The sequence below is a fragment of the Fringilla coelebs genome (genome assembly GCF_963513975.1).
Source record: "Fringilla coelebs genome assembly, chromosome: 1".
Classification (NCBI taxonomy): domain Eukaryota; kingdom Metazoa; phylum Chordata; class Aves; order Passeriformes; family Fringillidae; genus Fringilla; species Fringilla coelebs.
In genome coordinates, this window is record NC_140028.1 from 100,769,563 (window position 1) to 100,795,564 (window position 26,002).

General features: G+C 41.4%; 1 protein-coding gene across 2 annotated transcripts in view; it reads left to right on the top strand.

Moving 5' to 3' along the window:
* GLI3 (GLI family zinc finger 3) overlaps positions 1 to 26,002 on the top strand; it is a gene marked incomplete at both ends in the record, with an annotated part of 186,634 nt that overhangs the window by 80,290 nt on the left and 80,342 nt on the right. For both annotated transcript variants that reach the window (XM_084208535.1, XM_084208536.1), the window contains one exon: positions 16,666 to 16,771. In XM_084208535.1, the coding sequence (XP_084064661.1) occupies positions 16,666 to 16,771 (106 nt within the window). The remainder of the gene's footprint in view (positions 1 to 16,665; positions 16,772 to 26,002) is intronic.

A 26,002-nucleotide genomic window follows, 5' to 3' on the forward strand; every position in this document is an offset into this window, starting at 1 on the left:
GCCAGAAGCAAAAGCAGCCAAAGGGAGCTTTTAATCTTGAAAACAGCTTTCCCACCTGGCCAAAAACTCCCTGCATGTGCCTGGCACGATGGGGCAGCCCTCGCTGAGGGCCTGCTTGGTGCTCAGATGCTGATTGTCTTCTCCATTTAATCCTGGTTGTTGCTGTCTCACTTAGACCGTCCCAAAATCTTTCAGGTGGGAGGGGAGGAAAGGCATGTATCTCTTGTCCTGAGGATTTACATGCTGCCTGAAATGGAACTTACAGCCTGGGTGCTTTAGGAAGTAGCTCCTTAGATTTCTGCCAGAACAGGCCAGAGGCCAGCCTTTTGTATGAAGGAAAAGGTGGTAGATACTGGTCCTTTTGAAACAGCTTCTATTAGTTTCAGCTTCTGCCATACCTCATCATAGGGTCATTCACTACATCCCAGTACAAGTTGGGGGATGGTGATTACCTCTGTTGTTGGTTTTCCGTGAGTTCTCCCCATGATGTACTAATGAGTCCTATGAAAAACAGATTTCCACCTACTAACCTGCTACCTGCTTTACCCATTTGGGAGTGTTCAGGAAGTTCTGGAGATCCATTTTGGTAAACTGAAGAAAATGGCAAGTGTACCTGTTGCTGCTTTGTAGCCCTGATGATGTTTGTGTATGAGGAAGGGACAAGCCCTTCTTACCTGCTCTTCAGCTGCACTGAAAGGCAGATGAAGAGCAGCTTGTGCTGCCATTATTATAAACCCATCAGTGAAGGGTTGCCATCTCATTTTGACTAATGAGAGTATGTCATCCAGAGGAATCTAGGAGCACAGGCTATTGTTGATCCGACTTGTTCACATTCCTCTATCAAGAAGGCTGCTGAACTCAAGCGTGATTGAGAGTCTCTCAAGAATGACCCTGGGCTTGGGCATCAAGTGAGAGGTCATTTTTTGCAAAGTAACGTCACCCCAAGTTAAACACTTGGAAAATACAAGGCATGGTGATATCTCATGGAGCTAAAATAGAGACCTGGATTTCTTCATTGAATGCTTTTTATGTATTTCACTCCTAAAAGTGCACTCCTAAGGTGTCTACGTGAGTTGTTCTCTTTAGTTCATTTGAGGTTTTTATTGCTGCAGTATGGGTAGAAGAAATGGAACTGCTCAAGTAAACAGAGGAGCAGAAATGATACTTCTTGAGAAAGATGGGATAATGCCTTTCCCGTGTTTCTAGGATTCTCCTTTGTGTTTGCGTGTCAGAGGATGCGTGATTTCCTTTTTTCCGAGCCGGCTCTTCCATGCAGGCTGGACATTTGTGGCAGGAGGGTTTAATGGCTTTGGAAGGAAAGCTGTGGTCTGTTGGCTGGTGCGTGAGATAGAGCTTAGATAAACTCTGGCGCCTTGAACCACCAGCCCCACAAAACCATGTGTTGTTTGGGTAGGCATAACTTTTTCAGCTACTAGCTGAACATGCTAGGGAATAAAAAACTGCAACAGAGGACTCACTGGAATGTTGTAAAAAACTGCAGAAGTGGTCTGGTTTAACTTGAAGATTGGGGAATGGCATAATAAAAATAAATTGTTCCTCCCTTTTTTGTATTAGAAGAGCCTCAGGCCATAAACATCTTGAAAGAAATGGATTTTTATTTTTCTTTCCCCCTTCTGAATGGATCAGAGTTGCTTGAAGAAAATCATACTGTACATAAACCACAAGAGCAGCAGGGTTTGGAGTCCTATTTTTAGTGTCAGTAAGTCAACCAGCTTGGTACGCTGGGAAATTCCCAACTCCCGGCACCTAAAGGTTAGTATTATCAGCTCTCCAAGAACTGGTTTAAAACATATGTAAGTTGCATTAGGTCAGCATGTGCTAATAATAATAGTAAATGTATTGCTTGTATTATTGTACCCCTAAAAGAGCTGGCTGTGATTTTAATTTTCTCTAGTTCATGCTGAAACTTAGACTTTTTATTTCCACTTTAAACCTAGATTCAGCTTTCCCCTAAAATTCTCAGAAATGTTCTTTCTACCTCATGTGTTTTAGTAAGCAATCTTTTAAGACTATAATCTGGGTATATAAGGAGAATTTAAAAGAGTTCTCAACTCTTAATAGATAGGACAAAAATTACTCTGTGTACAGGAAGCACCTACTTAGTCAAATAAAAAGATAATTGAAATATGAAGAGCAATCCTGGTATGGACCAAAATCTCTGCAAACAACTTTTAAAGATAATCACTGTTAAAATGCACAGATTTTAATGCCAAGAGATACCATTTGTAACACAGATGTTCTGTCCTGCCTTCGTCTAGTATTTAGGTGTTCAAAATAGTAACCTTGTATATGTGATCATACAAAACGCATACGTACCAACTGCAAGATCCTGTCTGTACCTACATACCTGTCATGTATGGTTTTATTGGAGCTTTTTATTTGCTCACGTGTTATGAAACCTGGGGGTTTCTCATTTTCCAGCGCAACCCTACGTGTGGTTTTTGGTTAGTTTTTGGGTTTTTTTTCCCTTCAAATGAAAGCTGAAATTCTTACTTACTGACATGACTGAAAATACTGAAGCTTTAAAAAAACCAAAACACTGAAAAGAAAAATAGGACTTACGATAAAATCACAGCGCTGGCTATGCTGACTCTGCTGAAATGAATTATAAAACAGTTCTGACCTAGTGGGACTTAATTTTACCCTGAGAATGGAAATAACTGAAAAGTATGTTTTGCATCACTGCAGGGTTGAAGTTACAGTTGCTGAGGTCTCCTAACCTTCATGTCCATGTTTGTTGAGACTTGATTCCCCCTAATAAAAATGCTTTCAGTTCCTCTCCTCTTTATATGATAGTTGGAATAGCCAGCACTTTCACAGCTTGTGAGCCCTCACTGTACAGGTGCGGTGTGTCCCTGTTTACAAACTTTCTGAAGGATATTTCGATTTTTGGTTGTTTCTTTTTTTTGCCTGAGAATTGATTTAAGAGCATATGGATAGTTGATAATTTATTTTTGAAGGTTATGTGAATGCTCTGGGCTCACTGGGGGTGTGTGCTTAATGACTGGTGCAGAGATGCCATCCCTGTAGCTTGCTGTGATCCCTCTGGTGATGACAGTAGTGATGAACACAGTGAAAGTGCCCTTAACTTGTAACTCTGCCCTGTGTCCTTCCCCTCAAATGTACAAATGACAGTATTTTGATTAAAATTCTTCAGCTGGCATAAAGCAGTTCTAAGCTGCGTATCTCTCTTGAAGGTGCATTCCCAGCTCAGCAATGAGCGTTCCCAGGAATCACATGGGTGTGAGAAGGGGAGAGCGGGGGAGAGGAGCCTCCTAGCACTGGCTGCCTTCCACTGCCTCTCCTTTCTGTGTCCAGTTGTCTTTTTTCTCCCTTCACCTTCTGTACTTGTTTCTGGGATATACGAGTACTTTGTGTGCTCCCAAGGCATTTGAATTGCCGTGTGTATTTTGTCCAGAAGGAATAAGCTTAGTGCTTTATCTGGTGATTTGTTGGCTATGCAGCTTTCTCACTCTTTTGTACAGCTCTCTGATGTTTGCCAGTTTGACAACTCAGTTAAAAAACGACGGAGGTGCAATAACGTTTTCATTGTTAAGTGTAAAACTTACTGCCCTTTTGTGGAGCCAAATACACCAAAGCAGGCTACCAAAGCAAGACTACTTTTCCAGTTTAACAGGTTTAGCTGATGTTACTGGTTTGCCACCGAGTTTATTATAGTTTCATATCTCACCCCGGGCTGGCAGCAAGTGTTTTGGCTTTTCTTTCTCTGCCTGTGCAGTGGTAGTGATAGTCATCAGGGCTCTCAGCCCTGCAGATAATCTCTTTGGGTTATCGTTTACTTGCAAACAGTCGTGTGAAGTATTTGTGAAAAGGCTTTTGAAGTGGCATTGCGGGCGGATGCTGCCCGGAGCTGCAGAGCAGGCGGTGTTTACACAGGGGCAGAGGATTTCTCTGCCCGGTGTGGTTCTCCTCAAGTGCTCCTATTCTGTGGCTGCGTTGTTTGCCTTTCTAATGAAGTGAACTGTTTGTTTGAAATATGTGGTAGAAGGTGTTTACACAGAGACTAAAGTAAACTTTGGGGCTGTTCACATAAGCCGTACATATCTGGTTTGTGAAATGAAGGAAAACAATTTGGCTGCAGCTTACCTCTGGGAAGGGCAGTTAGGAACTGTTTAAACAATGAACCGGGCTGCAGCGGATGTTGCTGCAGCCTCTTACGGGCCTTCAGTGATGACTGCTGCTCATGTAGGCATTCCTCAGGATGCTGCCTCGATGGAGATTTCAAAATTGCTGTCGTTATTTAAAAGGGGGATTTATTCATTAGCTGAGAAAACTTGGGTACATTCATATTTGATTAAAACCATCCCAATTAGACAATGGACTGTTGAGAGCCAACATATGCTATTGCCTTTATAACGTCATTAGTAACCCAGAGTCGCCACTTTGAAATAAGATCGTGCCCGAGTGCGCAGACATCTGTTTCTGCCTAGCCAGATGGAGGTCAGCAACATAACTTAAACTGCTAATCCTTATTGTGGAGAGGGGAACAGGAATCTGAGGAAGGTAGGAACAAATGAACTGGGATCCCGCTCCTGGCAAGCCATGAGGTATTGATGGCAATACAATGCCTGGAACATGCTCTGCAGAGCCCTGGTAGTAAGTTTCTGCCTAACCGCAAGCAGAAGTTCAAAGAGCAAAGTAGGGCTGGGTGAAGTGAAACTCTCTGTGGTGAAGGCATTTCAATTTGTGTCAGAGAACCTCACTGCTGCTCCTGGCTCTGCCACAGTTGTGCTTAATGGGAGCGTTACTGGGCTGCAGCACAGCGTTTCTCAACAATGACTGGCAAAACAGACCTTGATGGTGGGGAGTGCTTTTCACCCCCTGTCATAGCACAGGACAATTAAAACCGGGCATGTGGGGACTTCAGGAGCAGAGATTTCCAGCCCTGTCCAATAGAGACCATATGTTTCCATCCATCATTTATATTTTTTGGCGGGGAAGAAAGCGCCAAGTTGGTTGGGACTACAATGCCACATCCCCTGGCATTGTTTCTCTGCTCATTCTCCTTGGGAGCAAGGGGAGTCACAACACTTCAGACTCCTTGGGTTCGGCATAGAGATTAAAACAAACAAAAAGTCCTTATGCTCCCGGAGTGCAATAAATATGCTAGAATTTCAATAGGATCCAAACAAGCGACAATAGTAGCATTAAGAGCTGGCAAATCCTTTGATGTTATTGACCAGAAAAGGGCTGTTGTGGTCTCTGTCATGAACATTTAAACTTTTGACCTCCAACCTTTGTGTCAAATGGCTTTTCCATATGGAGGGTTACTATACCTCTCTCACTGCCACTGCATTTAGTAGAGCATCAAACACTTCACTGGCGGGAAACTGATGCTTAATGCATTGGAAAAGGTCCAAGATTGCCAGAGGGTAGGACTGAAGAAAGCTTGTCTTCCCTTCTTCTGCTGAAGTGTAAATGAAGTCCCCTATTTTCTTATAGCTTGATTGCATCCCAACTCCATACAAATGTGGAAGAGAGGATTGTGTCTCAGTGGACAAGAGACAGACATCCTAAGTTACTTTTACCACCACCTCTTTTATGCAGTGTAACATGCAAACGTACAACTGAAAGATGGGCTCTTACGGGCTGGGGGTGTCTTCATGATTGTGCCACAGAGCTGAAATCCCACAGTGCTGGCACTGCCCTTGGTGATGGGCTGGCTGAGTGCCAGAGAGAGGGGTTTGCCTTGGGGAACATGCCAGGAGCGCGCAGAGCATGAGGGACGGCATTGGCATGCCTGGTGTCCTTTCCAAACAATGACCAAAAGCAGATGCCATGGGGTTAATGTAAGAACTTCACACATGACTCTCCTCTGCTTTTACTCCTCTGTCAGTTTCACAGAATTTTCAGTGGAGGAATTCCTTGGTCCCATGGTTTCCACGCTTTCAGACCTTTGCTACACTTTGTTTCTGTGACTTTCCCCTTGAGGCCATTCAAACCTCCTGTGTCCATAGCCTCCTGTGTCACTTGACTGTGTGGCAGGGAATGATGTGCCTCGTCATCATTTGCCCATCTTTCCTCTCTTCTGGCTCCTTTTGTCTCCTTGTAGCACCTCTGGCTTCTCCTCTAGGATGTAGAGAGGGATGAAAAGCAGCCTCCCCTTTAGTGTTCCCTTACCTGTTTGGATGGGCAGAAGAACAGTTCTTTCCCTCTTCTCTTATACTTGTGGGTTTGTGTTCCACCTGATTCTACATTTTCTCCTGTCTTGTCCCTCAATCACCAAGCTGAAGAACGTGGCTGTGCACAGGCAGATTGTGTAACTTTTCTTCCTGGCCTGCCTGGACTGGAGGCTGGAGAAAGCTGTACTGTTGTACTCATCTGTGGTGGTGCCAGAAAGCTCAGTCAGAAACTGGGGCCCGTTTATGGTAGGCACTGTGTCTACAGTTGATGTAGAGGTGATGGAATGAGAGAAGCCCCCTGAAGACTTTGCTTTTGTGTTGTTGCTATGCTGAAAAATCTTTGCTAGTGCCATGGGCTGCTTTGCCCACTACTACATTTTAATGCTTCTGCCTGTTTGTGTCTCTGTTGTCCATTTTTCTTTTTTTCTCATTAGCTGGAGGAGTGTTTTTCCTCACTGGTGAAGCTGGACCTACCCACGAGTCCTGGCAATGATGCTGGTGTCAGCAGGACACAGTGCAGGCAGAAGACCTCAGGAGCTGGTGCAGCTGGTTCTGCAGCCAGGTGCCCCCTGCAGCTGTGTGCCCCTGCTCTGCAGCTCTCATGGGGACTCTACTGACTCAGGGCTGTCCTCACAGGGCTTGAGGACCTTAAGTATTAATTAGGCTGAGGTTGTCCATTTTCGGTTTGTGCTTTTAAATAAGTGTGCTCAGACCCATGTGCCCTTCTTCCTGGTTTTCAGCAGCGGTGCCAGCTTTAAGTGGTTGATGTAAAGGGTTGGCCACTTTGGGTAAGCAGCACTTAGTTTCCAAAGCAAGAGAAGTGTACATCAGATCTTGCCACTACATCTTCAGAGAACATGAGAGAGGATGAAAATGTTGATAAGACTTTAGGAGGAGCTTCCATACTTTCCCATAGAGAGAATGCCCTTTGGTGAGGAATTGGGGAAGCCTAAATCCTAACAAAAGTCCTAAAAAATAAAAAAAAAGTGTAGTTATGTCTAAAGCTGGTACTGTCATCCTGTGTTTGGGTAGTGGGAAACAGAGAAGTTGTCTGTAAAGAAAAATTAACTTAATAAAAGATCATGAACAAAAACCAAGAGAGATTAGTAAAAGAACAAGCAGTTTCAGGCAATTGAGCCACTATATTTTTGAAGAAGTAATAGGGAGTTAATAAAATACTGCCATTTTAGCTCTTTTTTGGGACTTTTCACTGAAGAGGTTTAGTGTGTCTCAGAAAGGGTTTCTCTCTATTAATAGTGACCAGGCTGAGGCCCAGGGAAGTGACATAATTTAACTATGACCCTTTTTGTTAAAAAATATTTTCCTCAAATTTTGGCTTGTAAAAATAACTGAGATTGATTGGAGTATTGACAATATGACATCTCAAACACAGGCTGAGCGAGCACTTAGAATAAATGTCAATAGGGCAAATTAAGGGAACTCATTGTGCTTTCCATCTTCAGTAATGATCTGAAACACAAAGTAACCAGCATAAAAATGAAATACAGAGGAAGAGCTCTCTAAGAAGCTGAGGGAAGGTGAGAGAACATGGAGGAAGAAAACAGCTTAAAGTCAAGTATTTGGAAATGTCAAGAATTGGTTTGTGTTGACTTTGTTTGACTTGAGCAGTGCCTATTTCACCAGCAGTCCCCTAGAAATGGTAGGTAAGGTCACTGCCACATAATGAATACACTGTCTCATAGTGGAAAAATGAAAAATAACGGCTTTTGAGACTGTGTGTAAAAAATACATATCCTTCCTAGAAAGGGAAATTTTCAGAAACAGGTTGTTTCTATTATAAATTTCTAAGGCTGAGTCCTTCTAAACAGCATCATGAAACATGAAAACCTGATGCTCAAGAGTGCAGGGATGACAACCCAACCTGGAAGAAGCACAGAAAGAAAAAACAAATCACTGTGATTAATTTAGAATATGGATAGAGAGCTTTAAGGTTGCAATAAATGTATATTATCAAGTAGCCTGACAGCACATGTAATAGCGATCTGCTCATCTGCAAGAGCTTGAAGAATGTAGACACCTCAGAAGGAGAGTAATTGCTCAGGATAATACAGAGAGAAGCTGAATAGTTATGAATATTTGGATGAAATTTTTAAAAATCAGGTTGAACAACAGGGAAAAGAAATCTCTGAGAGTGTTCATCTGATTGTGCATCCCATAGAATCTGAGGAGTTTTAATATCTAAAAATAGATATAATTGATGTAATTATACATTTTCCTCTCTAATTCCTATCATGCCATAAAATACTCATCAAAGATGCCAAGTATAACCTATTTCCAAATCTTTCACACTGTGGTCCAGACCTTCAGCTGTTGAAAATCTGTTTAGCTACAGTGATTTTCCCTGTGCTATACTTATACCCAACTGTTTGAGGTTTGGCCTTTCAAATAGCTTTTAAACTTGATTCTGCTACACAGAAGAGCACACAAGTCTCCAGACCTTTGTTTAAACAAATAATGTTTGCAGACTGACTCATTGTTGCTTACAAACTTCAAAGAATGTCACCAAAGCTTGTTGAATTACCTAACTTGTCTTCATTTGTTCCTACATCAAATCAGCAATACATGGGTATTTCTAGTCCCGCCCCTCTGCCAGGTTGTAGATTTCTGTTGCCTTTCCTTAGCCACATTTACCTTTGCATGTTACAGATATTTGCTAAGTTAATGTGTCCAGCTGATACCAGGACATTCGGATGCATTCTTTGAGCTGTGTTGAGCCTTAGGGAATAACCAAGATGATCTGTGGCAGCACCTCTTTCCTACTGTTCAGGAAGTCCACATTAACCTTCTGCTTAGAGTTCTTTGGAGCTGAAAGCCTTGCTGTGAGATTTCTTCTTTAGTTCTCACCAGCGTGGATCAGGATTTATTTTGTTTATAATCTTTTAATTTCCTCAGTTTCCCCTTTGTAGCGCACCTTCAACCACTGGAATTTGTAGTGTGCTACAGAAATGAAGAGGTAGATAGGTACAAAGGATTCTTGTATATATATCGGTTATGGATCTAATTACTCGCTGCTTGCAGAGGAGGAAGTGCTGAGGATGTGATCCTTCATACACATGTGTAATAAAAGGTGGGAAGCATTCCAGAGCAGCTGGGTAAAACCATTTTGTCTGCGATTCTTGAGAGTTAAACATGGTTGCTCATTTTGGTTTTCATAATTTTTAGGGATGCATTTTGAAGTGGTGAAGGCTGCACTGACACATGGTGGCATGAGAAGTTAGGAGCAGGAACAGCAAGGCAGCAACTGTTGCAAAGCAGAAGCTGAATTATTTTATTCCAGCACGTCCTTTGGAGGTAGAAGAGGGAGGGATCTCTTTTGTCAGCTTCCTGGCAGCGGGCAATTTGTCATTTTCTTGCAGAAACCACATTATTAAGTTTTTTAAGAAATGCTGCATGTGATCCAGAGGTTATGAAAAACATGAGCTGTGCTGTACCAAGAACCAGCTGTGTTAGATGAAACAATTATACCTCTAAGTAATGGGATGGTGAGCTTTGTCATCCTCTTCTCCTGAGACCATGGGCCAATGTGCAGGTGCTGGATGTATGCAGTTGTGCTCCTCTTCATGAAAGCTTTTTAAGGTTGCTTATAGGATGAAGCAGCCAGTGTTTCTTGGGTGGAAGGCAGGATATTCCTGATGTGTTTCCACCAATCTGCTGTTTGTTCTTGGGCAGATTGTGCTTATGGAGTGACTTGGGTTTCCTCCTCTAAAAAGTATGTCCCAAGAGGTATGTGGGACAGTATTGCTTTTCCCATCCCAGTCACCAGGCGAGTTCATGGCTGTTTGATCAGGGTAGCAAAGGAGTTATTTCTTCACTTACCCGTGCATCCATCCCAGTGGAAACAGTCATTTGCAAATCACTGGGCTGTGATGAATCTTAAATTATGTTCTGAAAGAATTGGAGGCTTTTCTGTTCAAGGTGTTTTGTACATGCAATATATTTATTACCCTGGGAGTCTGTCTTACTACATTTTTTTTCCTTTTATTTTTGTTTTTTTTTCCTTCTTTTTTTTTTTTTTTTTTTTTAATTTCCAGATGGGCAAATGGCAGTAAGCACTGGAGTCTGCTGAATGGACTTGAGAAAGTTTAGTTAGTATTCCAGAAGGCAGTCCTGCTCCTTAGACAGCAGAGTTGCATTGACTGGAAAGAATAATAAAGTGTTCAAACTGAAATCAATCCAGCAGTTATTTAGCCAATACCTGCAGCAAAACTGGCATATTAAAACACCTCTCAGTGTCAGCTGATGAAACCAGTTCCAGCAACTTTTATTCCAGCACAAGAACTGCTCCTCCCTCAAGTGTTTGGCATAATGGTTGTTGTGGAACTGCTAACAATAAAGCATGTTCCCACAAGGTGTTTAGATTTACAAACTGAAATTATTAAAATGGATGACAGGAACCTTAGATGTGCCAAGTCTTAATTTTTGTTTTCGCAAAGATAGAAATTATTTCTCAGCCATAACAAGAGCTGGAGCTCTGCTCCGGTTTGTGAGACTTGGCCTGGAACTCCTGTGGTTTAGCTTTAAGATCAGTACATAGGCTCTGTGAGCACCAGCAGAGGGTAGAAAGGGGAAGTTTGATCATCATTAACACACACAGACATAAGGAAGGGAAGTGCGCCGATGGAAAATTGTCTATTCTCTGAATGTGTTACATCTACTATATGTTATCACAATTAACATTTAGTGCTACTGGAATGGAGAGGACTTGCGCCTTAAAAGTTATTTTCCTCAGTTTCTGTTTCTTGTCTTTATACACTTACTTGACTTTTTTTCCAGCTTTGCCATGGCTTTTCCTTTTTCCTATTTAGAATCCCCTTCTCTGTGAAGTCAGATGGTGAGTTAGCTGCATCCATGTCAATGATGACCTGGTGACTGTTGCCACCTTGGAAGTGTGTGTGCATGCACACACAGACCCATGGGAAGGCATCCTGAGATAACTGGCTGGAGCACGGCTGTGGATCAGCCTGCAAACGAGCAGGGCTTCAGATGGCAACCAGCCACGCTTGAAGCAGCAGCCCCAGTCACCATAGGGAAACTCTTCAAAGTGCACAGAGTTAAGTGCATGCATTTACGTGTAGCTGTGGCTCAGTCATTTTTTCTTCCTGATTAAAGCCTCTGTAGAACCAGACGTAGAAAACATAAATCACCCCTTATTGAGAGAGAACTAAAAAAACCCTCAGAGACAACATGTGCTCTTATTGAGCCCTAATGCAAGCTGTAATTAAACAGAAATCCAAAATAAGATCTTTGCTTGGCAACTAAGAACCTAATTCTTGCCATAAAACCTGGCAATGCCATTAAGTTCAGATCAGTTGAAGCAAATGTACGTGAAGAAACAGTGGTGCCCTTAGGGACTCTGCAAAGCTGAATATTAGAAAATTCTCATCTGGTGATCAGCATGTGAACCAAAGGAAGTGTAGAAATTTGCTGGCAAACTCTTCAAAACTGTTCTGCATATTGAAAAGACATTAACAGGGAGGCTATATTTTGCATCATACTGTATCTGTTACATCTGGTGTGAAAGCTTGGTACTGTCGTTCAGCATCAAGACTGTAATGGATTTAAACAGGAAGGAGATTTCACCTCAAGTAAGGTTATATCTGAGATAGAAGTTTGCACCTGGTTCAGCTCTGACATGTTATTTGGTGAGCTGATTGTCAGAGGGACAAATGTGCTGAAGCATAATGAGGGCTTCCTTTGTTGGGCTTGGGACCTCTGTTTTCTTGGCCTTGACCTCGTGACACAGGTGCAGACATCGGGGCCACACTGGGTGAGTTCAAGCCAGTGCAGGCATCTTCTGCAGTTATTACATTAGGGTTCGCTGCAGACAGTAGCAAATGTTTTCTTGATGTGCTGAAAAAGGCAGCCTGTCATTTCAGCAGCCATCTCCCTCAAGCGTTTGGCATGAATCACAAGGTGCTTCAGCAAGTCAGCTAGCCGAGGGCAGAGCGTTTTACTCATATCACCATCGCAGCTGACCTTCCAAATGTAGTGATCACCTAAGTAAGGCATATTTGAGAGACTGCAGAGTGTACAGAAGTTATCAGGAACTTCAGCGAGCTTTGTAGCAGCCCAACCCTTCTGCCGTCGTCTCAGGGTGTTGCAGAGCACCTTTGAGCCAGCTGGGATCATCCCCCTTTCCAACAAGTCTTGCTGTGAATTGCGTCTCATCAGACTTCAATTCAGGTTTGCTGTTCAGCATCAAGGATCATACATACCTGTCCTTTCTCCCAGTTTCTTTCTCTTGATGCTGCAGCAGAGACTTAGGTTGTCGACTTTCAGAGAACAAGAGTAGGTCTCTTCTTTTTTCCTGTATGGGAATGATTGTAATTGGAGAGAGATGATCCTATTCACTTCTTTAAGAAGGTAAGAATGATTCTGGAAGGAGAAATAAGAAGGCAGGTTTTACACAACAGAAAGTCAGCATAAATTGACATATTTTCCAGAAAATCTCACCGTGATAAAATCGATGAGTTTGTAGCATTACAGGCAGCTGTGTCTCACACTTTGTTTTAAGGAGACCCCGCTAGTGGTGCAAGACACAGGAGAACATCTGAAGGAAGCTTTCAGCAGTAGGCAGAAGAGAATTCCAAAGGCAGCAATCGCTACCAAACTCAGCAATGTGTGAGCAATGTCTTCATATATATTTCCAGTGCTTTGGCATGTCCTTACAAGTTCTTGAAAACAGTGGAATTTATGCGCAGAATCAAATACTTCTACTGAGTTGAAGCTGAGGGCTGCAAATACACAGCCAGCATCTGTCCATGTACTGTACACTCACATCAGTCTCTGCAAGGATGTCATTGGCTCAGGAATTCACAGTTGCATTTGGATGTCTGTAAGAAAACTGCCTGGCATACTGTGTAAGTTTGCATCTTAGCCAGAATTTTTAAGAAGGTAATAAGTAATTTCCTTAGCAGAATAGGAAGTTAGATTTTGTCGATTTGTTTTGGTGAGAGGAGTTTCTCCTTGCTGAGGGTAAATTTTTTTCCTCACAGTTTAAATGAATTAATGAAAACATAGAGCAGCTATACTGTCTTTGACACTGCATTTTCCCCCTGGTTTTCTAGATAGGTGAAGCATCTTACACAAACAACTGTGAGTGAGATAGGTTCAGATTCAATTCTAGCCTGACTAGTCTCACTCAATTTTTTACTTAACTACAGTATCAATAATTGTGGCAGAATGTGCCATTAATATTCTGATGGTGCCTTTAATGAAATAGTTACTGGGTGGGATATGAAAAGTCAATGTGAAACTGGCTACAGCCTCAGTTACTGCTTTGTAAACTTATTATCTATTTCCATATAAATACGCATAAACCAATTACATTTTATGCCGTTTCAAGTGAATTCGAAGTGAAGCCCTGGATGATGGGTGCTTTGGCAGCTTTCTGATCTCAGAGTCTTTCCATATTAATATTCAGTGCTTTTCAAAGTGGAGTGGTCTTGGGCCCCCAAGCACGTAGAATTTACCAGCTACTTTTTTGCTGAAGGCTGACCCAACATGGCAGGATTTGATTTCCGTCTGTAAAATTGACTCCACCAGTTCTGTAGTTCTGTACATTATTCTCCCTGTCTCACATTTAGCATGTTAGTCTGCTGACAGTAGAGTACACAGCACTTAGCAGCTGGTTTGTGGAACCATCAGTCAGGAAATTGTATGATAAATAGGAGGTAGCCAGGTTTAGTGGCACTTTATTCTGCTTCAGCAGTTTTAGCCTGACTTTGGAAAAGTCATCATGTGGTTTTTCTTAAGGGTTGCAACAAGAGATGGCTACAGTGTAGTAACTTATTACACATACACTTGAGTTACGATGTTCACCAGCTGTATTGCTCATGTGTAAATAATAAACTGTGAGATGGATAATTATGTTGGGGTTTGATATGCAGCTCTGCTCTGGTCGGCTCAGGGCTGACAGAGACAGCTCCCTGTGCCATGATGGAGTACGGCTGTTTCCCAGATGGAAACTACAAACAAGATGCAACCAAGATATACAAAGGCACTTAATGTGAGAGGACTCAAAAAGATGTTCTTGGAGATTTATAGCCCATGCATAAATAAAACTTGTTGATGCTCTGCACTGCATAAGCCCCACAGAGAGAAATACCTTTTTTTTTTGGGGTTGTTTACTAAGTTTCCATTTCTCAGCGGAAAGTAAATTAGACATTGAGGAGGGTCAAATGGTGTTTCACTAAATAATTACTAGGACTGCTTTTAATGGGTGGGTGCTCAGGCTGGGTCACAGTGGGGCAGTGGGGAGGCTCGGCATCCTGAGTGGGATTTCATGTTTTGGCCAGGTGAACCACATCCTGTCTGACATGAATATGGGCAGCAAAATCTCTGTGGTTTTACCTGTGCTCTCCAGACGCACTCTTTGAAGGAGACACATGGGGCAGAGAAGGATTTGCCTGTGCATTTATGAGGGTATAAGTGACTTCCTTTTTCGCTGAAAAAATGGTGGCAGACTTTGTACTGTAAAATGCTAGACATCTGCTTTCAAACCTCCTCCCTTTGGCTTATGCTGCTGTAGGCAAATACCAGTTTAGCAGGGAAGAGGGCAGGCAGAGAGATGTGCTAAAACACAATTCCCATGTTCCTTTTCCCCTTCCCCTTGGTGTCTACTGGGGAGTGTGTTCAGGAGGTGGCAGCAAGCATCCTCCACTCCGACAATGACAATGTGTTCCCAATCATCTGTGACCCGTTTTTTTACCTCCATTGGAGACCATGAGTGATTGGCATGGGAAGTGAAGCTCATAACAGATTGCATGCCAAGGTCCAGTTGGTGCAGCAGAGCCAGAATTAAGAATACTGTGAGTCTGAGCTCCCAGCTTACATCATAAGCCACAATTATTTTTCATTTATGGTGCCTAAGTCAGTAAATGGCTGAAATGTGCTGTGGCTAGTCACATGCTGATGTCCTTTCACAAAATCAAGCTGAGTAACTGGACAGTCTGTGTCAGATGTTTCCAGGCTTTCTTGAAATACTGGGAATATTTCCTCAGAAATTATTTCCCCTTCATCCCTGTGTGAATTCCCTCAGGGCAATGAGGTTTGTTCCTCTCATTCTTCCCGCACTTCAAAAAGCAATAATAAAGCAACCCAACTTTTTAAATCATGATGAGGAACAATCCTTTTTTTTTTTTTTAACCATCTCTAGTTGAGACCAGGGAATTGCTTTCACAAACAATATTATCTAAGAGGAGGTTTACATTTTGATGAATAGGAAAGGCAGGAAATATAAAGGAAAGATACTTTCAAGAGCTGGTGAGCAAAACTGGAGTAGGACTAGTTTTACTGCCAGTACACGATTGAAGTTTCCTTTTTTTCTTGAATCATTTTAGTAAATCCATGACATGACCTAATGTCTGTACTTCTCAGCCTTTGGTGTCAGATAAACACATGACATCACCCAAAGTGGCAATTGGGTAATGGTTGTGCAGGATCAGTTTGTTTCATGCCGCTGGAGGCGCTTAAAATTTTGTGGGTATTGTGAGTGTTGGGGAGGCAGTGGTGAGCAGCGTGGAACATTTTGAGTCGCACAGATCCCAGCGGTGTGCTGGTGAGGAGAGCTGTGGTCGGTGTGAACTCAAAGCTGGGGGGCAATCTGGCTGCAGAAGCCGTGGGGAGGGTGGGCCAGTGCCTGCCTCTTCAGGGAGAGCCCGTGGGGTGTCAGAGGCGCATTCTCCCTTTTGTCAGCCTATCTCCGAGGCTCTGCGGAAGCAGCGGGAAACAGGAGTTCTGACAGCTGCGAAATCCTCTGAAAGCCATGGAGGACATAGAGCAGGGGAGCTCGCTGCAGCCATGAATGCCTGGGTCTCCACTCATGGGGACAAAGAAAGTTGCCTTGCTTTTCAAGAGCTGGGTATGAAATGAGTCCCTCTGTCCTCACACACATTCCTCCAGGTTGAGCCATTGGTGTGGTGCGGTTAAACATCTCCAAATTGGCCTTTCCCGGTCACATTTGCCTTCAAACATCGTTGTCTGATTTACTCCAGTTTTACTTACATTTCTCAGCATGTCACTTCAGTTTGGCTTTCTGTTATAGTGTACATGTCTGAGGATATATGTTTTTATTGCATTGTATTCTCTGCTTAGGCTTTTTTTCCCGTGATGATTTTTTTTCTTGTTTTAATACAAAATAAATAAATCAGGAATGCTTATGAAAGCTGTGATGGTCCTTTTGATCTGGTGCTTCGCATATGGACACATAATTATTTATTAAAGACTTTTTTAATGCCCTTTTCCATTTAAGCTATAAAAAGAGAATATTAAAATTAGTAAATACATATTCATGCAAACACTATGGGCCAAATTCTTCTCTCAGACAGACCTGACTGATAGCAGCATGGAAGGAGATTGTGACCCCTAAGTCATAGCACTCTTAACACATGCTTTTCAGTATCTGTTCTGTGTTTCTGAATGTTGTTTTTAAAGAATTCTTGGAGATACTCAGATCTGGGAACTTCGCTTGTTTTTTCAGATCCTCCTCACCTTTTTCCAGCATTCCACCCTCCTGTGCCAATTGATGCAAGACATCATGAGGGACGCTACCATTACGAACCATCTCCCATTCCTCCTCTGCATGTGTGAGTATTCAGTGCTCCCCCTTGCTTCCTGAGAGAATGGAAAAATACATGAACCTCTGCAATGCTTGAAATCACGTACCTGAAGCACTTTTCCAGTCTTTCCAAAGTCCGAGATTTACTTTTGGAAAGCATTGGGTTATCTGTTCATAAAGCAGAACCCATCCTGGTGCTTGAGGAATTCCTATTGTAATAGGTAGCTGGCAAAGGTTGCCTATGTCTTTTGCTGACATTTATTCTCTATTATGTCCTTCTATAAAGGCTAAATTAAAAAGTGCTGAGCCCTGTGAAATACAGCCAGATAAACATGTATCTAATCTGTATTAAGCTTGGTATTCTTCATGGCTAAAATTTCCTTTCATGCCAAAGGTTTGTTTACAAAGCAACCATTAGGTTGGTTTTCTTCCCTAGTGACTGCTATGAAGCATAATGAAATTTTTGGTAAATTTTCTTAGTCCCTGTTGTGTGCACATATAGGCAATCGGTTGATTGATGGGAATGTCACCCAAACAAAATGGCAAATGTGATAGAGCACATGGTTTACACAAAGATAAAAGAAATGAATACCAGTGATAACATTCATAGAAAAGGGTGGTAGTGGTGAAATCCTGTTGAAATAAATTTTATCTTATTCCATATGGGGAGACTGGTATCAGCACTGCAGAATAAACCAGTAGATGTGTCTAGAAAACTGCTAAATACCATTTAAAATGGAGCCAAAAAGCAGGGCTTGGTACTTCACTAAAAGTCTTGATGTATACATTTAATCATATCTACTAATCACTTCTCACACTGAGGAAATACAAGAAGAAAAGCACAAGTAATACTTTGAAGAATAATGCTAGTTGTTTAGATGGCAGATTGCTTTTCTATGGCTATTAGTTACAGCTGTGTAATTACATATATGCAGAAGAAAAATGAAGTTGTTTTAAAACAAGTCCTCCTCTGTGAGCAGAATTAATTGATATTAACAATCCTAACTACATGCCCAAGTACACACACAATATTTTACTAACAGTTTTTTTTGGGTCAGTCTTCTATTACTGAATTGTAATTTCAGAGCAAATTTGCCTGGAGGTAAGTAATAAATCTGTGTTGCAGTCTTCTTGGGCATTAGAGGAAAAGTGGGTATTTGTAGAAAGAGAGCACAGAAATTTGTGATTTATTCCTCAGGGTTCCTCAGATGCATCACCATTTACACCACAATCTACTACATAATAAACTACACTCAAATACACGCTTAAATTTGCTGCTAAATACTGTTGTAAGCTGAAGGTGGCGGGCTCAGACAGTCATTACAGGGTCATCCTGGATTTTGCATTGCAGTCAATATTCTACATGGATGGATGTTTTTGGGAGCTGGGGGAAATGATCATGCTCATTCTGAAACCAGTGGGGAATTTGCCCTTCTCTTTGTATTGGGCAGATGGGGTAGGGAGTTTTAACCTGCATCAGCAGAGGATCATCATCCAAAACCCAAGTACTGCCTACCAGCTTGGAAGAGGCTTCTGGAAGTCTGTGCCATATGGGACTCTTCCTGCATTTGCTGAGCTGAGCCCTCCCTGGAGCTTCAGTCCCATCATCCCAGTCCGCAGCACCCCAAGCCCACAGCAGGGCTTTTGGGTGGGTAGACCAGTGTTACCTGCTTTGGGTGACAGTGGGAAATCAGGGCTAGCAGTCTACCCTGCTCTCAGTGCCAAGACTTCTCTAAGAGCCCCAAAAGATGTTGGAACTGCCTCTTTCATACCTTGTTTGGCATTCAGAAGTAGTCCCCTCAGACCCCAAAATCGTGTTCCTTCTATGGAAAGGTGCCCTGCTGTGTGCTATGCACCCCTGCTCCCTGATTAAATGGCAATTCAGATGGGCCCTGCAGAGACAAGGAGGTCTTAGCCAGATGCCATGACTGCAGGCACCTGCCTTAGAAATATACTCTGATATCAGCCCAAAATTGCCTTTATACTGGCCATTTCTCCCCATTAACTTTTGTTGATTCTTCTGTTCGTTTGGTTTATGTCACCATTGGAATGATGAGCTGTAGTGAACACTTGAAGCTTTTGTGGTTGGTGTAATTAAATATAAATAGGTAATTAAGCAACTTCAAAAAAAGTCATTTGGACTTCAGCATTTTGAAGATGTTACGGTTTGTCATGCTTTTGCAGTTTTCAGGAAAATATATTAATGTTTTCTTATACATGTGAGATAGGCACCCAGTGGTTTTCTTGCAAGTTTTACAGAACCAGGTGTCAGTAGCACTTAGCATCACCTGGGATCATTTGGAGCCATTATGTGCTGTCCTAGTACCCATTAAAAGAAAAAAAAAAAAAAAAAAAAAGAAAGAACTGAATTGAGAAGGTGTTTGAGAATTCTGAGAGAAAATGGGAAGAAAGCAGTCAGGGAGCAAATGTTTACCTACAGCTTCAACAATGACTTCATTGTATGAGTGGTTTTCTCCTCAGCTTTGTAGTACTCTCAAATATAAATTAAAAATGAAATTTTTTAAAAAGTTATCCAAGCACCTTGAAATAGGTTCCAGAACCTGTCAAGCCTTAGTGGAATTTGTTTAGGTATAATACAAGTGCAGAAAAAAATGTGAGGAGCTGCATGGTGCCTACAGTATCTGCACATAATTTTGAACATTGACCAAGTGTGAAAAAGAAAATAGAAAGATGTTCCAGGGCTGTTACGTACTTAGAGCTCTAAAAAGGTATATGTAGGTATGTATGTGTGTGTATATCTATATAGATGCGATTCTTATAGTTTAATTGCTGATGGTCAGAACTGTTGCATCCCAAATTTCAGCCTGGAGCTGAATTTTATAATTTGAGTTATAAACCCTTAAAAAAAGGGTTTATGTTTATGATGGAATTGCTGACAGATGCTTATGTATAGTAGGACTAGCAGGCATTGCTGTAATTATGCTATCGTATCCTATCATTAAAGATTTCAATTGAAAGAGGTTTATAAATTGCTCTTCCTCTTAGATAAACCACCCTACATTAAGGCATCAACGATATAGTGCAGAATTAAATTAAAATCTCATAAAATGAAATATGTTCTGTATTAGCTGTTTGACACTTAATTTGCCTCTGAATGAGTAGAGGAAATCACAAATTAACCTGCCTTTGTTTTTCCAGCCATGGCTTATTACGTGTTAGAACAACTGCAATTACAGCCCAATAATAACCCCCAACCCTTATGAATATGTACTGAAATGTGTCACTTTGTGTTACCAAAACCTGTTAGGACTGTGTAGTTATCTTGGAATTTCTACAGTACATCTCTGGTTTATAGTTCAGGAAGATGTATGAAACTTGAGTTGTTCTTTAGCAGCAATGAATGAATGGCAGATTTGAGGCTGGGGCTTGTGTTTTCCTTTTATCATTGTGTTTTCTCAAATTCAGTTTAAAAAAATCCAGTAAACTGTAATTCAGTTTTTATGCTTTACATTGAACTAGGAGGGTAAATTATGTGATAAACACCATATGATTAAAACCAAAAGAAGCATGGCTTTATTAATCACATTCCTTCCTTTGTTTTTCTTTGTTGCTTTTGTCCAGCTTTTTCCTAATTTTCCTAATTTCCAAACCTGATTTCTAAAGTATGGCATTAAAGGAGGAGCTGAAGCTTATCTCTTGTTTTGGTCCTTGACATCTGCTAGGTCATCCCTTAGAGTGTGATGGCTTCTCTGGTTGGTGTGCAGTGATTCAAAATCATGCCACTAATGAGGGTGTTTATTTGAAATCAACACCATGAGTATTCTATTTTTCTTCAAGATCCAAATCACAAATTTATTATTGGCTAACTCTTCCAGTTGCTTGATGTCTTTGTTTGGAATGAGTTATTAGCAGTGAACAGAAGAAGAAGAAGGATGTCTTGTCTATTTTTTGACAGCGCAAGTGTAAATAACTTCATAGTTCCACAAGTTTTAAAATCTGTCTTAGCTAGGACGAGGGTTATTATTTGTTAATTTAGAAAAAAAGCTCCTAAGGCAGAGACAAAATTCTACTGATGGTTTTAAATTCAGCAATTTGGGAAGCTACTGTTCTTGGCCATTCATTCATTCCCACACTTCAACCAAGTTGCATCAGTAGGTTTTGCCCAGTATGTTTCATTTCAAGGTTGAGTTGGACAGCCTTTAAAGGTGACCTATCCTGATACCTTCAGGCACTGTTACTGTGGCTGTGGAGAGAAGACATTGCTGCAGAGAGGAGGCAGGAGACAACAGTCAGGTGGCAATATCAGGAATGGCTCTGGGGCAGTGGCTTGTGTACATCTTGGAGTGGTAAATGCATGTGTTGCAGGAGGCTAGTGCAAAGCTAAAGCTTCAGGCCCAAATGCATTACAAGATGCATCATGCATGTCTGAAAATATTCATCCCTTTAGTCTCCATCTCTTTCTGCCATCCCTTTTTGCCTTAGCTCTGGACTACACATGAGGAAGAGTGAGCAGGTAAATCTAAGGGAAGGTGCTTCCCATATGCTTTCAGTCGGGGGAGAATGCCTTTACCAGGAAGAAGTTGCACGGTACAGCTGGTGTATTTTAGCTCTCTAGGATCGACAGTATTCCAAGCTCCCTTTTTTTTTTCCTAACTGCTGATTGAGACTAGCAAGTTTGGCACTCTTATGCCCTGAAATGGTGCAGGTGCAGATAACCGTGCATGTGCCTAACATGAGTGCCTTGAACAGATATTTTGACCTTTCTCAATGCTCTGGTACTAAACCAAAGCATGTGTTTTGCTTGCAGTCAGCTCCACGTTGATAGAAAGGGAGTCTGATTCTCAGATATGTTATTTCATACGTAGTTTATACACACATCAGTTACACAAGGGTGGAAAGAAAAGCAAAGTCAGGCCCAGACACTCAGCTTTCATCATCGTCTGATTTTGGACCATGCATCAAAATAGGGGATACCCAAATGTGAGAAGATGAAAGCATATCCTCGATTATGAGAGAAACTGCTAGTCACACATTTGATAGGATGTTTATGGTTTTTTCCTGACATTATGATTTTTCTTTTCATTTTCATTCCTAAGCTCTAATTTATTTTTTAAAATCTGAGTATTTAAACCTCTGAAATCTTTTACCTGCTGCTTTACCTCAGTGTACCTCTAAGCTGTAGACTTGGCAAGGCGTTTCTCAGCTTGTCAGAGCATTCATTGATCCTGTCACAGTGGGAAGGAGGGCCCCACCCAGCATGGAAAACATCACTCATTGAATTGGCTTTAATTACTTTAAGACTTGGAATGGGTTTTATGGTTTAGCCAGGAGCCATCAAAGAAGAAAGACTGGGAAGCTCTTGGGACATGAAAAGATGACTGCAGTTACAGCTTCCCAAAATCATCCGTGAAAGTATTTTCTTTAAACAGGAAGAAATCTTGTATTAAATGTGAAACACCCCAAGAAACCTGTCTCTGGAAGAGAAGTGCAGCGTGCAGAATAAGCAGCTGCTCATAGCCTGGAGGATTTTTGTAGCAAGTCTCTGAGAAGGAATCAGCATGGTCTGGTGACTCGTTAAGGTTATGCAGAATTTCTTATGTGCCGCAGATATGCATGTTGTAGGCTCTGCAAGCAGCGTGTATCCCTCTTTCCTTAGTGATTATTCAGGGAAGTAAAATACCAGGGCCAGATGCCCACACATAAACTTCAGCAGATCGTTTTCTTTCAGTGCCAGACCTTTTACAAAGCTTGGGAATAGGAAGCTTCTGTCTAGGCTAAAACTGTGGGATCTCACTCAGTGTATAGTTTTGCATCATTTAAAGTAGTGAATCAGTGTTTTTTCAGCTGTTCATTCTTATATAGTGGTATTTACCTTAAGATTTGCAGAATGTAAATTCTCCTTCATTAGCTTTGTAATGCTTGCAGAGGGGCTTCAGAAACAGAATGTTTTTAAAAACTATCTGAAAGTGCAAAAAGTTTGGAAAGCAAATTAGTAGTGGCATATATTGAATTGCAGAAAAAAAGGATAATTGTTTCTTTAAAATTTTTGATTCTGAGCTACCTTTTAAAGGAAAAAAAAGTAGGTTAAGATGTGAATAAAAATAGTTAAAAATTTTTGATGTAGCTGTTTTATGTAAGTTGTTACATTCATTTGGTTAGGTAAACTGCAGTCTGAAGTTATTGCACAGTCATTTCAACTCCTCTGTATTTCTCACTTATTTGCTCTCTCTCTTCTAGGAAAAAGCAGTATTTAGGAAAAACAATCTTATTTAATTTCTGCTGAAAAATAAATTTTAGATCAAATAAGGATTCACTGCTAAAATCCATCCCTGTTTTAAGCCAGCACATTTACATGAAAGTCAACAGAATTGCCTCTAAGCGCACCAGATTACATTTGGTTCACATCATTCATCTGTTTCTGTGGTGGATAATACTTTGTGACATAATCATTTTCTCTGGAGTAGCTAATTGTAATGCCAAGGAACTACAGATTTATAAAGGAGAAACAATAGCAGCAGATAAATATTGCCTTAACAGAGGCTCTTTGTTCTTTTTATACAGCCAGCTTGATTTCAGGCTCTCTGGGGAAGTTGCAGCAATTGAAATTAGAGGAAAATTTTGGTGAAATTTTTAATGTAGATGGAAGAGCTTGTAAAATGCAATGGTTTATTTTGTTGAAAATCCTTGGTAGAAAGTTCCCCCAAATCTTTGGTTCATGTTTGGTTTTTTTTTTTTAATGTTGAGGAAAGCACTGGAGGGGCAGCAGCCCCCCGGCCTAATGAGCAAGACGTGCCACCAGTGGCTGGCAGCTGGCTGAGCACCTCTCTGCAGCACTTTGCAGTACCCACAGCACACAGGGCATCCTGCCGTGTGATGCAGGGGGAGGAAAAATTGGGAAAAGCCCTCGGGAACAGTCCCCCGATGGTCTAAAGGGCGTCGGTCGCCTCCTCTCCGCCTGATACATAGAGAGGCACAGGTTTGCCTGGTGGAGCCCAGTCCAGCAAAAGGGATTCTTTAGGAGGTTTCTATGAATTATGCTGTTGCAGAGGAGCCTTTGCAAGGTTTATGGGCAGTGAGGTGTCTATCAGCGCTCATCAGCACGGCCACTTAGCTGATTTACCCGTCTGGGCAGTTCACAGTCCTTAGATGAATTCTTGGCTGCCAGTGAGAAGTGGTTCCCTAAGGCGGGCTTTCAAACCAGCTTGAATTAAGGGATGATGGAAGCAAAAAGAATGGCCAGCAAAGTTATGCCTCAGGTCACTGTTCTATGTAACATTTTTCTGTAAACTGAGGGATAACTAGACATGATTTCAAGTTGTTTGGGTGCTTGCTGTGAGCAGATGTGCGTACAAGTGTGCGAATTTGTGTGTGTGTATGTGTGCATGCATCCTCTTTACATAATAGGGTGAATATCTTTGCTTGCATTTGTCATGGACTGAGTAATTTTAGATCTTTCCAGTTAAAACTAATGCAAGGAACTACTCAGAGCCTGAGAAAGATGGAAGATTAGAGGAAAGATGTTAACAAAATGCTTAGAAAAAATGTTCAATGGCAAAACCTTTGAGAACATGTAGATCATTACCTTAATTTAACATTTAAACAAAAATATATAGAATAGCTGCAATGCTTGAGTTCTGCTGCTTGAAATTTCTATTATCTCATTCTGTTATCAGCTGCAAAGAATGCAAGCTCTAAATATAGTGCACATTCAAAGGCTCTGAGCCTGTGGTTTCTTGGACAAAATTCCTGTGTTCTTTGTGCTGTAGTCAGCAGTATTAGTTGAGTGAGCAGATATTGACTGTGGTATTCACGTGCAGTGAACCAGAAGCAAGCCAACTCTATAGAGGCTGCTGTCAAACTTGTTGCAGTAGCCTGTGAGGTACTGGACTGTGACAGACTCCTTTTTTTTCAGCACAATTCTTCCACTCATGTTAAATCTTGCTTCAAAGAGAGCTGAAATGTTACAGTCTTAGAGGGGATTTTTCTTTTTTTTCCCCTTTTTTTCCTTTTTTTAAAGTGTACCTGTGAGATTCCTGTGTTGTGAATTGGAAGTTCCCTAAAGTTAGAGTAGGTATAAACTCCAAGAAATGCGAGTTATGAGTAGCATGTGTTTTAGGAACACAGAGCATCTTCATCACACTCTCACACTATCTTTCCCTGACTTAGACTCCATCCTCCCCCAACAAAGACATCAAGTCCTAGAATCTTGGAGTATGGATTGAATGTAGTTAGCACTTTTTCTTTCCCAAAGGATGAAAAAACAGGAGTTAAATTGACACCTTGTTTTTGGCACCACCTACTCATCCTACTGTATTTCTTATATATATACATATATGTGTGTGAGTCTCTGTGTGTAAGTCTGTATTTGTTTACATATCTGTAACAAAACATAGGCTGTTGTAGCTGTGCTTCTGAGGTGTAGGAGACTAACTAGCTGTTCCTTGCATATTCTGTGTTGTGTGATTCTAGGAAAAAAAACCCCAATGATACCTTAATTTCACTGAAAGTGGTGTGTTTTGTGTTCAATGGGTTTTTCATTACTCTGCCTCGGGCCAGGCTGAGCTATCATTGATGGCTGATGTTATTGATTAATAGAGGAATCAATTTAAAGAAAAATGTTATTTTGTTTGATTGTTACTTTTAGGATGCATGACCAAGGAATGGCTTGGGACTTTATTTCAGAGTAATGTTTACACTGAAGTTGGGCCCTATGAAGTTGCCACTGAAGAGCAGGTGGTTAATCCCTTCCAGCACCAAATGTGTAGGTCTGAATTTACAGTAGATTATGAAATAGATTTATGGTCAGCTTCATAGGTGCATTGGCAATTTTCTGGAGGTTCTGCAGGTGTTAGGCACGGAGGCAAACATCCTGCAGCCCATGAGTCAGGAGTACAAACCTCCTGAAGGAATTAACTAACCTATCATCTTCTTGAAAGCATTATTTATGAGGTGTTGTGACCATTGGTGTTAAGGATCAACAGAAAATTAGGGAGTATTTCACATAAGGGAGAATTTCTAAACATATCAGATTTAAGTGGCTATCTCTTTAAAGATACACATCTTTCAGTCCTGTATCTCCTGTTGAAATTCAGCCTAGATTTATCATGCCTTTTCCACTGGCCCGTGGAAGAAAAGATTGATAGTCTAGTCCAGTTTATAGAGGCCACCAACGCAAATAGCCCCATTTAACAACACTGTAGACAGATTTGGCAGAGAGATCAGCAGCTGAATGACCAGGGGCAATCAGGTGTTCTCTGCTTTACCCTGGAAGATGACTATCAGTGTATATCATCAAGAC